General features: G+C 43.9%; 1 protein-coding gene across 3 annotated transcripts in view; it reads right to left on the bottom strand.

Annotated features, from left to right (window-relative positions):
- MAP3K5 (mitogen-activated protein kinase kinase kinase 5) overlaps nt 1-14,956 on the bottom strand; it is a 270,104-nt gene that overhangs the window by 153,306 nt on the left and 101,842 nt on the right. For all 3 annotated transcript variants that reach the window (XM_077289289.1, XM_077289290.1, XM_077289291.1), the window contains exons 2-3: nt 11,382-11,521; nt 9,520-9,543 (exon numbers count right to left, since the gene is read on the bottom strand). In XM_077289289.1, the coding sequence (XP_077145404.1) occupies nt 9,520-9,543; nt 11,382-11,521 (164 nt within the window). The remainder of the gene's footprint in view (nt 1-9,519; nt 9,544-11,381; nt 11,522-14,956) is intronic.

The raw sequence follows: 14,956 nt of genomic DNA, 5'->3' as shown, positions 1-14,956 counted from the left end.
CACAACACTCACTTAAAACGTATAGCACACCTTTTAGCAGAACTTGACCACCAGGCCCATATAATCCTGTTCCTGGGAAGAGATATTATCACCCTCGGGATGGGTAAGTCCAGCGGACGGCACCACATACACAAACAACGGGATGGAAAAAAGGGAGAGGAAGGCCCTAACAGTAGGAAGCGAGAGATGTGGCACCTCTTAACTACAACCTGTGCCTATCCCTAAGCTCCCCTAATGCCCTAGGAGGGTCCTCTCCCCCGCCACGTGCCTAGTCCCTAGCTGTCACCTCACTATACCCTGGCTAGTGCATTGGCCAGCAAGGACGCTACCTCACCACTGCAGATTGTCTCCTGCTTCTCACTTCCCTTGTGTTGATACCGACAAGAAAAAGGAAAATGATACTTAGCTCCAGCCTCTACTGCCAAGCTCCAAACAGCAGAGGATATGGAAGCAGGAACCCAAACTCCACAGAAGCAGCAGATACACTGCTGGCACCAAAAAGTAACAAACTCCTAGGCTGGTTTTCATTCTATTACCAACAGTCAACTGATGCATCATGTTACGATTTAAAGGACGGTGAGAGCAGTCACCACCCACATCAGCTGACCAGCAACAAAGAAGCTGCCAGGAAGGATACGGACATTAACCCTGGCTAGCCCAAGAGGAAAAAAGCAACATTTAAATTATAGCCGAACCAGAGCTGTAACGAATCCAAAAATAAATCGTTACAGATATCCTGCAAGTTCATAAAGTGGGACGTCACATCAATGGGCCTTGCAATGCTCCCTATGTCCAAAGGCTAGACCTAGGATGGGTCATAATAAGAGACGTATGCCCAGAACGCATGCACTCTCAGTTCTCAAAATATTCTGGAGAATGGTCACCCATCTCTGTTCCAACCCTGTAACAATGACATCCACGCCAAGAAACTGCCACACAGCACCCAACTACCCAGCCCTCTAGTAGATTCTACTCATGACAGCAGTATAATATCCAACAGCTATGAGGATCAGTTAGGGTGTACAGTCACTCAGAGAACAAAACAAGACGGTCAGGTCTCAAAGTCAATGGAAGACAAGTTGTTCTTAGAGATAATGGACAAGGAGCTTGTTAAGGATGAGACTAACATCTCGGTCGCACCTCTTCCCTACAGAGCCCACAGACCACACCTACCAAATAACAGATCAAGCGTTAAAAAAGGTCTCCTCTCTCAAGCATAACTTCCAAAGAAAACTAGAGATGAAAAATTACTTTCTCCTTCATGGTGATTTTCAAAAGCGGTCATGCAGAGATAACTCCCACTCTCAAAAACTTTGAAGAATGCTGGTTCCTAACCCTGTTTGGAGTATATCACCCAAGACACCAGGCCAGATCAGAGTGGTGTTTGATTCTATGCCAAGTTTAAAAATGTCTCTTTAAATTATGTTCTTCTAAGGCTGCATGCCCACGATCAGGAATAGCATCATTTTGGACGTAGCGTATTTTCAATGAGTCCAAAACGCCGCGTTCTACGTTGCAAGCAGAGTGGATGGGATTTATAGAAATCCCATGCCTATTGTGCTACTATTTAACATTGTGCAAAACTCACCAGCGGTGCAGGTTTACAAGATGAAAATGTGAATTTCTGCGTATTTTCAACAATAGAATGTCATGCAGTAAATCCAAATGTACAAGTGTGGTAATTAGAACGCAGCAAAAATACACTGAACCCAAAAATCTGTGATTTCTGATCGTAGGGAAGGTGACCTATAAAGGTCCAGAACTCAACAACTAACTGGAACATATTTTCATTCCAAGATCTATTGATGAAAATGTATTTTGTTTGTGGACAACCCCTTCGATATTTCCCCAAACCCAAAATATCTCAATGCTTGTTAGATACCTCATTGGATGTTACTTGATTATTATCATCCATTGACTGATTATATATATATATATATATATATATATAGTGGTGTAGTGACCAATGTTACAGCCAGGGGGCGCTGTGTGTGCTCTTCAAGATGCACTTGGAGGCAGGGTTATGATGAAACAGTGACTGGTAGTGTGGTGAATGGCCGATATATGTCGCAGAGGGAGTCTGCGTGGTAAGTCTGATGTAACGTGGTTGTTCTGGGACCTGTAGTCCCACAAGAGTTTGTGTGATGTTGTATAATGATCATGGGGGACTTACTAGGCTAGTTGTGTGAGATGGGCGGGACAAACTAGCCACAAAACCACACTCCCACCCATGGGAGTGGTTAAGGGTAGATAATGTGACCAGGGTGTGGGTCACATGGTCTTGTGAGGTTCCTGTGTATGGAGCCGTTTGTTCCTGTGCAGGGTCCTGGACGGTCAGTGTTGGAGACTCCTGGGAGTGGAGTCGTCCTGGAAGCACCTGGAGACCGTAGACCTGTACGGTCTGTGTTGAGGACCTTGGAGTGACATGAAGTCCGTGTGAGGAGTGGAATTCCTGAGAGGTAACCTCGGACAAGGGGATCATAATATATAGCAGAGAAGCCTATCTGCTACATGAACTGTCTGATGTCCTGTAATGTTTCGTGGCTGTAATGAAACGGACTGTACCCTATCTGGTTTATGCGGAGATTCAATAAACCATGTGGACTGATTTGTGTGAGGAACCGTGCCTGTCTATGATGATTCTGCTGCCAAGCGAGTGTCCCCAAGACCTGTAGCGGGTGAAACGCTACAATATCTACTATATAACTGTCTAAGGGTACTTCCGTCTTTCTGTCGCGGTTATTCGTTCGCTGATTGGTCTTGGCAGCTGCTGCCGCGACCAATCAGCGACGCGCACAGTCCTGAAAAAAATGGCCGCTCCTTACTCCCCGCACTCACTGCCCCGCATACACCCCTCCGGTCAGCGCTCACACAGGGTTAATGCCGGCGGTAACGGACAGCGTTATGCCGCGGGTAACGCACTCCGTTACCGCCGCTATTAACCCTGTGTGTCCCCAACTTTGTACTATTGACGCTGCCTATGCGGCATCAATAGTACAAAATGTAATGTTAAAAATAATAAATAAATTAAAAAAACGGCTATACTCACCCTCTGTAGTCCGCTGAGCCGCTCGCGCCGCCCGCCATCTTCCGTTACAGGTTGCGGTGGCAAAGATGGTATGGCAGAAGGACCTGCCATGACGTCACGGTCATGTGACCGCGACGTCATCACAAGTCCTGCGCAGAAAGGTCCTGCCGTGACGTCACGGTCATGTGACCGCGACGTCATCACAGGTCCTGCGCTCAGACCAACCCTGGGACCGGAAGCTGCCGTGGACTACAAGGGCCCTCGGGAAGGTGAGTATATGTTTATTTTTTATTTTTTAACCTGTGACAAACGTGGCTGGGCAATATACTACGTGACTGTGTGCTGTATACTACTTCGCTGTGCAATATACTACGTGGCTCTGTGCTGTATACTACGTCACTGGGCAGTATACTACGGCACTGAGCAATATACTACGTCGCTGGGCAATATACTACGTCGCTGGGCAATATACTACGTCGCTGGGCAATATACTACGTGGCTGGGCAATATACTACGTGGACATGCATATTCTAGAATACCTGATGCGTTAGAATCAGGCCACCATCTAGTATATATATATATATATATATATATATATATATATATATATATATATATATATATATATAGTGGATACATTTATTAATATGGCAAGTCTTTTTTACTAGATGGCTATGATGGGATGGATACCTTCAGCCTGCAACCCATCACGCATCAGTTACAGTATATGTCCTTTTTACTAAATAGCAAGAGACTATCTGAAATGGTATCATGACACATTCCATAATGTAACGCAATTAGAGAGAAGTTCAGGGAGGACAAATCTGTACTGTATATTCAGATTTATACAGTCATGTAACTTTGTTGGGGAATGTCAACAGAATATAAAATTAGTACAAAATGTCCTGAGAAAATCTAATATGATTCCTGTGAAACCGCAAGAATTGAAAATAGAGGAAGAAAATGAGCTACTAAGAATCCAAGTAATTTCCAGGCAGATCATGAAGCACAATTCCTACATGAACTCAGAAACGGAGAAATTAACAAACTAAGCTTTGATTCAGTGCTACCTCTCCGCCGCTACTCTTTTATTTTTAGATTGGCTGCATTACTGTAGAGATAATGTCACCATTGCAGCCTATCAGTTGGCTCCGTGGCTCATGCCATTTGCATTGCTAGAGCCGCTGACTTGGGATTGGCAGCAGTATTTACTAGTGCTATAGATCTGAGGTCACAGCTGTAATTAATCAACGAAGACTGCATCAGCTCTGCACCCAGGTGAGTAACAGCTCAGTTTTATATAAGGCCGGTTTCACACGTCAGTGGCTCCGGTACGTGAGGTGTCAGTTTTCTCACGTATCGGAGACACTGACACACGTAGACACATTAAAATCAATGTGTCTCTGCACGTCATTGATTTTTTGCGGACCGTGTGCAAAACACGGAGACATGTCAGTGTTCGTGGGAGCGCACGGATCACACGGATCCATTAAAGTCAATGGGTCAGTGTAAAACACGTACCACACACGGATGCTGTCCGTGTGCAGTCCGTGTGCCGTGCAGGAGACAGCGCTACAGTAAGCGCTGTCCCCCCAGCGTGGTGCTGAATGATCTGGATGTGTTGGGCAGGCCTAAGGGTGTGTTTCCACGTTCAGGAAACGCTGCGTGTTTGATGCTGCGTAGAGCCACAGCGTCAAACACGCAGCGTCCAGATGTTACAGCATAGTGGAGGGGATTTCATGAAATCCCGTCTCCACTATGCGTTAAAACACGCATGCGGCAGACCCACGTAAACGGAAATGCGGCGCATCTTTTCAGAAAGCAGCATGTCTGTTTACAATGCAGCGACGCTCCGTTTCCCATAGATAATCATTAGATGCGGTAAAACCACATCTAATGATTAGTCACATGCGTGGTAACTGCGTAAAGGCAGCTTACTACGCATGTCTCCTAATTTACATGCGATCTTACCTGTCCCGCTGCCGGAAGTCCCGCGTCCACTGCATTTCTCGCGGTAAGCTAAGTTCTCGCGATAACTTAGCTTACCGCGAGAACTGCCGTGCACGTGACCAGGGGGTTATCTCCGGTCACTAGTCTGGTTCTCACGATCAGCTGATTGTGAGAACGCTGCAGTGGTAAGTGATCGCGGGAGAGTTATCTCCAGTGATCATCTACAAGCTCTGCTATGTCTGGATGTCAGGCATCCAGATGTAGCAGAGCTGGACTCGTCGTGGGACACTCGTTATTAAGGACTATGTTGGACTCAGGGAGTATACTGTTGGTTTATTATTTTTCTTTTTTTCCAGGAGACGAGGGCATCGCATGTATTGAGCGTATAATAAAAATATGGTCAAATCTGTGTGGTGTTTTATTTTATCAAAATACTTTAATTCTGCGTGTGTGTGTGTGTGTTTTATTAACTCTTTAACATCTATAGGATTAGTAATGGCAGGTATCTTATTGACGCCTCTCCATTACTAAGCCGGCTTAATGTCACCTTACAAAGGTGACATTAACCCCTTATTACCCCATATCCCACCGCTACTCGGGAGTGGGAAGATAGAGGCCGGAATTGGCGCATCTATAAGATGCGCCATTTCTTGGGCGGCTGGGGGCTGGTATTTGTAGCCGGGGGGGGGGGGAATATCCATGGCCCCTCTCTAGGCTATGAATATCAGCCCGCTGTCTGTGTAGACTTTCTGGCTATAATTTATAGGGGGACCCCACGTCATCTTTTTTGGGGGGGTCCCCCTATTTTTATAGCCAGTAAAGGCTAAATATACAGCTGCGGGCTGATATTCATAGCCTGGGAGTCTCCATGGGTATTAACCCCTTCCCAGGCTACAAACATCGGTCCCCCAGTCGCTGGCTTTCCCTCTCTGGCGCAGAAAATTGCGCGGGAGCCCACATCATTTTTTTTTCAATTTTTTTTTTTTTAATTTAAACATTGCTTTTAAGGCCGGGGTCACACTTGCGAGAAACTCACATGAGTCTCTCGCCTCAATACCCGTCACTGCCACCGGCACTCGGGAGCGGAGCGTGCTGTTGCATGTATTTCTATGTAGCCGCACACTCCGCTCCTGAGTGTCGGCGGCATTGCCGGGTATAGATGTGAGAAGATGTGAGTCTCGTCTGAGTTTCTCACATGTGTGATACCGGCCTTTAATAAAGACACACACACAGTATTGAGGTGCGAGACTTGTGCGAGTTTCTTGCAAGTGTGACCCCGGCCTAACGCAGATTTCGTGTGTGTGTGTGTCTTTATTTAAGGCCGGTATCACACATGCGAGAAACTCGGACGAGCCTCGCATCTTTATACCTGGCACTGCCGCCGCCACTCAGGAGCAGAGCGTGCGGCTACATAGAAATACATGCAACAGCACGCTATGCTCCCGAGTGCCGTCGGCAGTGCTGGGTATTGAGCTGAGACTCGTCCGAGTTTCTCGCATGTGTGATCCCGGCCTAACTCTTTTACCATTTTATTATATTTATTACTAAACATTGGGCTTGGTATTATCTATCTATTATCTATCTATCGATATATCTTATCTAGCTATCGATAGATAGATATTTATAGATAGATAGATCTATCCCATATCGGTCTATCATCTAACTATCATCTATCTACCTCTGTGTGTAAACATTATTCTTCAATGGAGTATGTAAATGAAGAGGTTGAACAAGAAATGACATCACAATTCTTTTTTTTAGGTATATCTTTATGTAGCTTACTACTGCAGTGCTCAGGTGCCGGGCCTCTCTGACCTTTCCCAGCACCTGCGCACTGCAGTACTTTGCTCTGCCCTCAACAGGACAAAGTACGTCTGCGACGGAGCCGCGGCAGGAAGACAAGAAGAGGACGTCATCGCTTGAAAATAGGAGGCGCTCGACCCGGACCGCGACGCCCATCGGACCGCCCCGCATCGGGACCGCCTCTGGGGGTGAGTATAATCTTACTTGTTTTTCTTATCTTTTAGGTTACATCGGGGGCTTATCTACAGCATTACAGAATGCTGCAGATAAGCCCCTGATGGTGGTGGCCTTAGCTTATAGGCGAAAAATGGGGTGACAGATTCCCTTAAATAAAAGAGTTTTAGAACTTGACATTCCAAAGACATACTGATAGGGAATTTAGATTGTGACCCCCATTGGGGACAGCGATGATAATGTGTGCAAACTGTAAAGCGCTGCGGAATATGTTAGCGCTATATAAAAATAAAGATTATTGTTATTATTATTATAGAGCTGCCAGTGAAGTTCCAGGGCAGCCCACAATCCTTTGGAATGATTTTTTAGCTGATCATAGCATTGAATATTAAAGAAGCTTTTAATATCATGAGAATTTTGCTGGAGCTTGGGTTGTGGTACAGGATGTGCTAGATTTAATTCACAAAGTCTTTGGCATACGATAAGTAGGATGCGCTACTAAAATAAGCAAAGAGGCTGACTAAATTGGTTAAAAAAAAAAATCTTTCAAGAAATCATATTTCATCTGAATTGCATTTCAACTGGCATAGTTAAATGAGTTTTCTAGTCTACATAAATTATCACATCTCATTGGTGTGGGTCTCAACTATGGGCCAGAATAGGGAACTGAATGGAGCGGCTTGATGCATATATTCCCTGTCATACTATTCTAAGTGTATGGCAATGATGGAGATATAGCTGCACACACCAAAGCACTCCCTACCTCCTTATCTTACTGACATAGACTTTATCTACCTATATGGATGCTGTCATATTCTAATTTTTATTGCTGTTGCTCTTAAAACGTCCTTGACTCTGCTTCCCCTTGGATTTCAATATCCCACTATAGGTTTGCGAGGTGCGGCAGACAATGTTCTACATTATACATTTTTACAAAAGTGAGAATAAATTCATTTCTGAGACAGTTAAAGTCTGATAACACAGCCTCCCAATGCTCAGCTAGTTGTAATGAGCTTGTCATTACTTCTGTTTCTGTATCATTACAGTCTTCTCATTTTATTTCCGCTGTGTGTAGCAATGTATGAATAATTCATAATTTCTCTTTTATCTTCTATTTTTGCTACCTGAAATCCAATAGAACACCTACAAAGATGAGGCAATTCATCAAAGCTTTTAATAATACTGGTGTCAAATGCTCTGAAAAAGCACCATGTTTTGTGCAACATGGTGTTGCACATAAAAAAATTAACGACTTTTGATGTTTTCACGCCAATATGAAGAAGCTCCACCAAAATAGAGTGGTTACATTCAGCAAAAGTGCTGGCGTGTTTACGCCATAAAGGTTACTCCAGTCCCTAACTAGAGTAGCATTTCTGGCAAGGTGCACAAAGGCGCATGCCACTGAGAAGATGTGTTTAATTCATTGAGTGATATGCACCTGTTAACGAATATGGTGCGTCATACGCTACATTAAGACTGGTATGCGCAACATCACTCTTAATAAATTGGCCCCTAGGTGCACAGCAGAATAATTGATCTGTAAGCAATGTAGTTTGCATTTTTTGGAACTGTGCTGGATGAGGCTATATTGAAATTTAGTGGAACTGGGTTGGCAATAGAACTAAATCCACTGTCCCCCGACTCCAATTTGCTTTAAAAACATACAAACAATTTGTGCCTTACTCACCCTCCCTTGGTTTAGTGTCAAGTCTCTGCCATTGCTCAGTGTTTGCTATTGTCTGCAACATTGACAACGCTGCAGCCAATAAGTGAGATCAACTGCTCTGAATGTATTGTGCTGGCAACACATGCAAAGCTGCTGAGATCGCTTGTAATCTGGAGCACTGCGAATGTGACGTCAGCACTTCCAATAATAACAGACACTGGGAGCAGTGGCAACGGCCCCGCACTGGACCTGGTGAGGGCGAGTAAGCCTGGGTTTGTAGAGAGGGTTTTTATGATATGGCTTTAATATAATACCGCATTGTACTTTCCTGTGGAACGCAGCCTGTTTGTGCACACATAGATGGAACCTCTGCGGATTTTTCCACACCTGTTTTGAGAAATCCGCAGGTAAAAAGCACTGCGTTTTGCCTGCGGATTTACTGCGGATTTACCGTGGATTTTATGCAGTTCTTGTGCGGATTCCACCTGCGGTTTTACACCTGCGGATTCCTATTATAGAGCAGGTGTAAACCGCTGCGGAATCCGCACAAAGAATGAACATGCTGTGGGATAAACAACGCAGCATTTCCACGTGTTTTTCTCTGCAGCATGGGCACTGCAGATTTTGGTTTCCATAGGTTTACATGGTACTTTAAACTCATGGAAAACAGCTGCGAATCCGCAGCGTTAAAACCGCTGCGGACCGCAGCAACATCCGCAACGTGTGCACATACCCTTAGGCATCGATTCAGGTCCCAACAGTTGGTAGACATATATCAGTCATTGATAGCATATCTAGTCTTTACATATTAAATCATCTGTTTGCATGTTATTTAACTTGATTGGATACTCTGGATTATTATTATTATACTTCAAAGATACATGGAATCAATACTCACATTATTCTTTTGACAAATAATCTCCTAAACAGAAAAAAAATATATAATTATATTAAAAATAAAATTCATTCACCATTACGTAGGTAAATAAAGATGGAAATTTGTTCAATAGGAAAAGAACATGAGCCTTTTTAATATGAAAAAAATAAGTTATTTTAACTTACAAATAAGACAATATATACATACAATTTAAGATACAAGCGATTCCGGGGATGGGGGGGGGGATATGGATGCAGGGAAGATTGATAATTGCTATACGATAGAAGTGAGGAGGGAACTAATGATGAATGGACAGGAATCGGACCGGAGAAGTGGTGATTACACTCCTCCAATACACTGCATCCAGCATATGTACCATGCACCAGACAAACAGGGACCAGTCTGTTGCCATGCTGGGACAACTTCAGAGTAAGATAGATTTTAAGCTCCTGGGTTGAATGCAGGAATATTTTCCTGAGTATTTTCCCAGTGAAAAACTGAACAGAGCAGCATGTACCAAAAGAAAAATTAGTTTGAAATCCATTAATGGGAATCTGTCAGCAGGTTTTTTCTACCTCATCTGAGAATACCCTGATGGAGGCATAGAGACCCTGAATCCAACAATGTATCACTTAGTTTATTTAGTGCAGCTGTTCTGACACAATCAGAGCTTTTAGATTTAGAATGAAGCAGAGCTGAGGAAGTTAACCCCGCCCACACCACGCTGTCCATGTACAAAGTCCATAAACAGCAAGTTGCATATCACAGGGAAAGGGGGCTTTGCTAGGCTAATGTAATCCAGCAAGGTTTATCTCTTTGTGATAAAACCTTCAGAGTTAGTAAACAGCATGCACTTTGACAAGTGACACATCCCTGAATTCTGTGTTTCAGCCTCTAGCGCCTGCTGTCTTCAGATTACATAGCGAAAACCCGTCGATAGATTCCCTTTAAATGGCATATGTCAGCAGGTTTTTGCTATGTAAGCTGAAGACAGCATGCTGTGGGGATGAAATACAGATTTCAGCACTGCCTCTCTTATCAAGCTCCGAGGTTTTGCTTGCTTGCAATGACTGTTTTAGCACCAGGAGCTTATCGTTGCTGGGACACAGCAGCGAATGCATGCTAGTCCAACTCCGCCCCCTTCTGTGATAGGCACCTTACTGTCTATGGACTTTGTACACAGAGAGCCTGGTGTGGGCATGAGCAGCTGCCTCAGCTCTGCTGCATTACTAAAGCTAAAAACTGCCAAAACGGCTGCACCCAGTAAACTAAGTGAGACATTATTGGATTCAGCTTCTCTTTGCCTACGTCAGGCTGCTCTCAGATGAGGTAGCAAAAACCTGCTGGCAGATTCCCTTTAGGCAATGAATGAATGAAACGCTAGTGGGTTTTTTAAAGGCAAAAATACTTACAAAATGCTCAAAAAAAGCCCAAGCATATTTTTGAGATTTTTTTAGCCTTTCTATTGACTTCTATCACAAAGTATGGAGGAACCCCATAAGAGAAAACGCCTGGAATTATTGTCTAGTTACTTCTTTTAAATGCTTGTCGTTTTTGTAAACCTGGAGCTAACTAAAAACGATCCAGATACTGAAGTATGAAAAACAATCACCTTTCAATAAAAATGTACAGGAAGAGTCTTCTTTTAGCGTTTTATTTAGTGAATTTTTCAGGCTTATTTTCTGAGCAGAACTGCTCCAAAAATGCCTAGAAAAAAACTCTGAACAAACCCTTAGGGTATACCCTGGGAAATACTTCAAATATATGTTGCAGACGCACCTGAAAACGTGATGTGAACTGAGCCCAAGGAAATTTATGCAAAACAAATGATAGTACATGACTAAAAATTTTTCTGTGAACACATTTAATTAGCTTTTTATTACCTTAAGAGACTGTAGAGTTTCAGTGTTTGTATCACAATATAGGATTATATTGTTGGCCATGCTAAAACTTTCTCTAACACCAAGGTGGTAAAACAGTGAAGGCTGGCGAAAAGCATCTGTCATTTCTACCACGGCAATATCTGCAATACACAAGGGAATCAACGTTAGCACTTTAGATACCAAACATCATAGAGCGGTCAGTAATAAAGGGGATGGCCCGTTCTGCTTGTCATTTAACCCCTTAATGACTGCCAATAAGTCTTTTTACTGACCTGAGATATGAGATTAGTATCCCCATACAGGTGACAATCCAGCAGCTGTCAGCTGTACACTTCGCTGACAACTTGCTGTATCAGCCACGATCAGTGTTGGAACCGTCCATATCTGTTTAACCCCTTAAGGTACCGTCACACTAAGCGACGCTGCAGCGATACAGACAACGATGCCGATCGCTGCAGCGTCGCTGTTTGGTCGCTGGAGAGCTGTCACACAGACCGCTCTCCAGCGACCAACGATGCCGAGGTCCCCGGGTAACCAGGGTAAACATCGGGCTGCTAAGCGCAGGGCCGCGCTTAGTAACCCGATGTTTACCCTGGTTACCAGTGTAAAATGTAAAAAAACAAACACTACATACTCACCTTCGCGTCCCCCGGCGTCCGCTTCCTGCACTGACTGAGCGCCGGGGCCCTAACAGCAGAGCGGTGACGTCACCGCTGTGCTGTACTTTCACTTTGCGGCCGGCCGGAGCTCACAGTCAGTGCAGGAAGTGGACGGCGAGGGACGTGTGACAGACATCAGAGGGTGAGTATGTACTGTTTGTTTTTTTACATTTTACACTGGTAACCAGGGTAAACATCGGGTTACTAAGCGCGGCCCTGCGCTTAGTAACCCGATATTTACCCTGGTTACCATTGTAAAACATCGCTGGTATCGTTGCTTTTGCTGTCAAACACAACGATACACGGCGATCTGACGACCAAATAAAGTTCTGAACTTTAATCAACGACCAGCGATATCACAGCAGGATCCTGATCGCTGCTGCGTGTCAAACACAACAATATCGCTATCCAGGACGCTGCAACGTCACGGATCGCTAGCGATATCGTTTAGTGTGACGGTACCTTTAGATGCTGCTGTCAATAGTGACTACATCATATAAATGATTAACAGAGTGTGCGGGCTTCCTCTTTATCCCCATCGGCACCTTGAGATCATGACTGTGTGGTCCTGATGTTTGCCAAGGCAATTCGGACCAATGTTAATCAATGGGGCAGCTTCTATCATCCGTTGTTTTCTCGGCCGTATTGTACGTGCGAGAGACATCACAGCATGCTGCGATTTGCACCATATATCAGCCAAGAATCGCCAATGAAAGTCTATGGGTGCGAGAAAAACTCAGACACCACACGGACCATCAGTATGACATGCGAGAAATAGGCTCCGATGTCCTTTATTTATGCCGGCAATTCAGTGCAGTGTAATCTAAAATCACACTGACAAGTTAGAATAGAATAGATAAATTAAATGTCTACACATGGTATAGGTAGAGATATATATATATATATATATATATATATATATATATATTTTTTTTTCTCATACAGAGTAAGGGTATGTTTCCACGTTCAGGAAACGCTGCGTTTTTGACGCTGCATTTTTCCGCAGCATCAAAAACGCGGCGTCCAGATGTTACAGCATAGTGGAGGGGATTTCAAGAAATCCCAACTCCACTATGCGTTTAAAAACGCATGTGTTTTTGCCGCGAAAACGCATGCGCGGTGCGTTTTTTCAAAACGCAGCATGTTGCTACAATGAGCAAAACATGCAGGTACACCGCAGGTGACCTGCCAGTGACCTCAGGTGCAGTTTTGGTCAGGATTTTACTTGCATAAAATCCTGACCAAAGCCTGAAGCAAGCCTGAACGTGGACACATACCCCTAGATAGCAGAATAGCTGGTAATTCAATTGTCGGGTTCTATAAAATCATTGCAGAACCTGACAGGATATGAGACATGGTTTACATACAGTAAACCATTGCATGTCCGCTATATTTTTATACATCCCACCCTAATAATGATAGTAGTGTGTGTGTGTCGGTAAAATTTGGGAGCTGTAGGTGTATATTAAAGGGTTAATTCACGGAAAAAACTGGCGTGGGCTCCAGCACAATTTTCTCCGCCACAGAGGGAAGGCCAGTGACTGAGGCCAGATATTAATAGCCTAGAGAGGGACCGTGGTTATTGCCCCCCCCCCCGGCTAAAAACATCCGCCCCCAGCCACCCCAAAAAAGGCACATCTGTAAGATGCGCCTATTCCGTCACTTAGCCTCTCTCTTCCCACTGCCCTGTAGCATTGGCATATGGGGTAATAAGGGGTTAATGTCACCTTGCTATTGTAAGGTGACATTAAGCCTGGTTAAGAATGGAGAGGTGTCAATAAGACTGTCTTGGTCTGTGTGTAAAGGAACACATAAGCCACATTATAGGACTGCTTGTAAAAATGCCCACTTTGGGCTTGCCCAAGAATTGCCGCCTTCCCCTTTGCGGCCTGTTTTGTGGATTGTGTAAGCAAAAACGGACTATTGGGAAATACGGATGCTGAACTTTATCTGCTTCTGTATTTGTCCAAAAGTTATCACAATTGTCATAGTGATCATATATTTTGTAGCAACATATGGTATTGTTTGTGGTGTGGAAAAATGTAATAATCTCATTGCAATGACAATATGTCTATTTTCAAAACCTTGGCATATTTTCAATGAATGAAATATTCTTATTTACATGTAGAGATTAAAACCTCCTTTGTATAGTTGCTCCATATCTAGACTGCCAGAAAATGGAGCACCACGTAAATTGCTTTCCAGATGGTACAAAGTCCCTTCTAAAATACATACGACGATGTACTACTTTGGCATCATCTGGAATTATTTGTGCCAACTTTCTAACACCCATTTGGTAGGACGTGTAGGTGATAACCTTCTCTTTCACTGACCATTGCTTAGCATTCTCCCACGCCATTTTCCTGCTTTATAGTAGTGACGTACCCGTGAAATCCTACCAGGCTTTAATTGTGAAACTCCTTGATAATGCTGCCCGCATCCTGGAACTGTGGTGAAGTTCACATCCTTCCTCAATCTCTGGTTTCACAAAATTGAAGACCTACAAAGTACAGAGGATCTTCCTTCCTAAATATCAGTCACAGCACAGTTCCTTTTACGACACTGCAGGGTATAAAGATACATTGGGATCCAGTGATTTGCTTCTTTTTGGGCCATGGCTTAGGCTCATCTGGGGTAGAAGAGGCCAAAAGGGTTTGCTCCTTCCCTCCCTTAGCCTCATTTAGTATCTTTCCCTTGCTTTTCTTTCTGGATGGCCCTCACCCTCCTCCATTTTCTTCCTTTTCTCCTCCTACAATTTTACACTTAAACACAATTTTGACTGCCTTGTTGTGCACATGTATCAGAGTTATATAACTCTTCATTATCAAATGATCTTTATTCATTTCAACTGGAAAACCTATAAAATTATAAACCCTGCCATAAACTAACAACCACAAAAAGCATCTCCTCCTAACC

This window comes from Ranitomeya variabilis, chromosome 2, assembly GCF_051348905.1.
Source record: "Ranitomeya variabilis isolate aRanVar5 chromosome 2, aRanVar5.hap1, whole genome shotgun sequence".
Taxonomy (NCBI): Eukaryota; Metazoa; Chordata; class Amphibia; order Anura; family Dendrobatidae; genus Ranitomeya; species Ranitomeya variabilis.
Note: the sequence above shows the minus strand (reverse complement) of the source record. Positions and strands in the feature narration are given on the sequence as shown.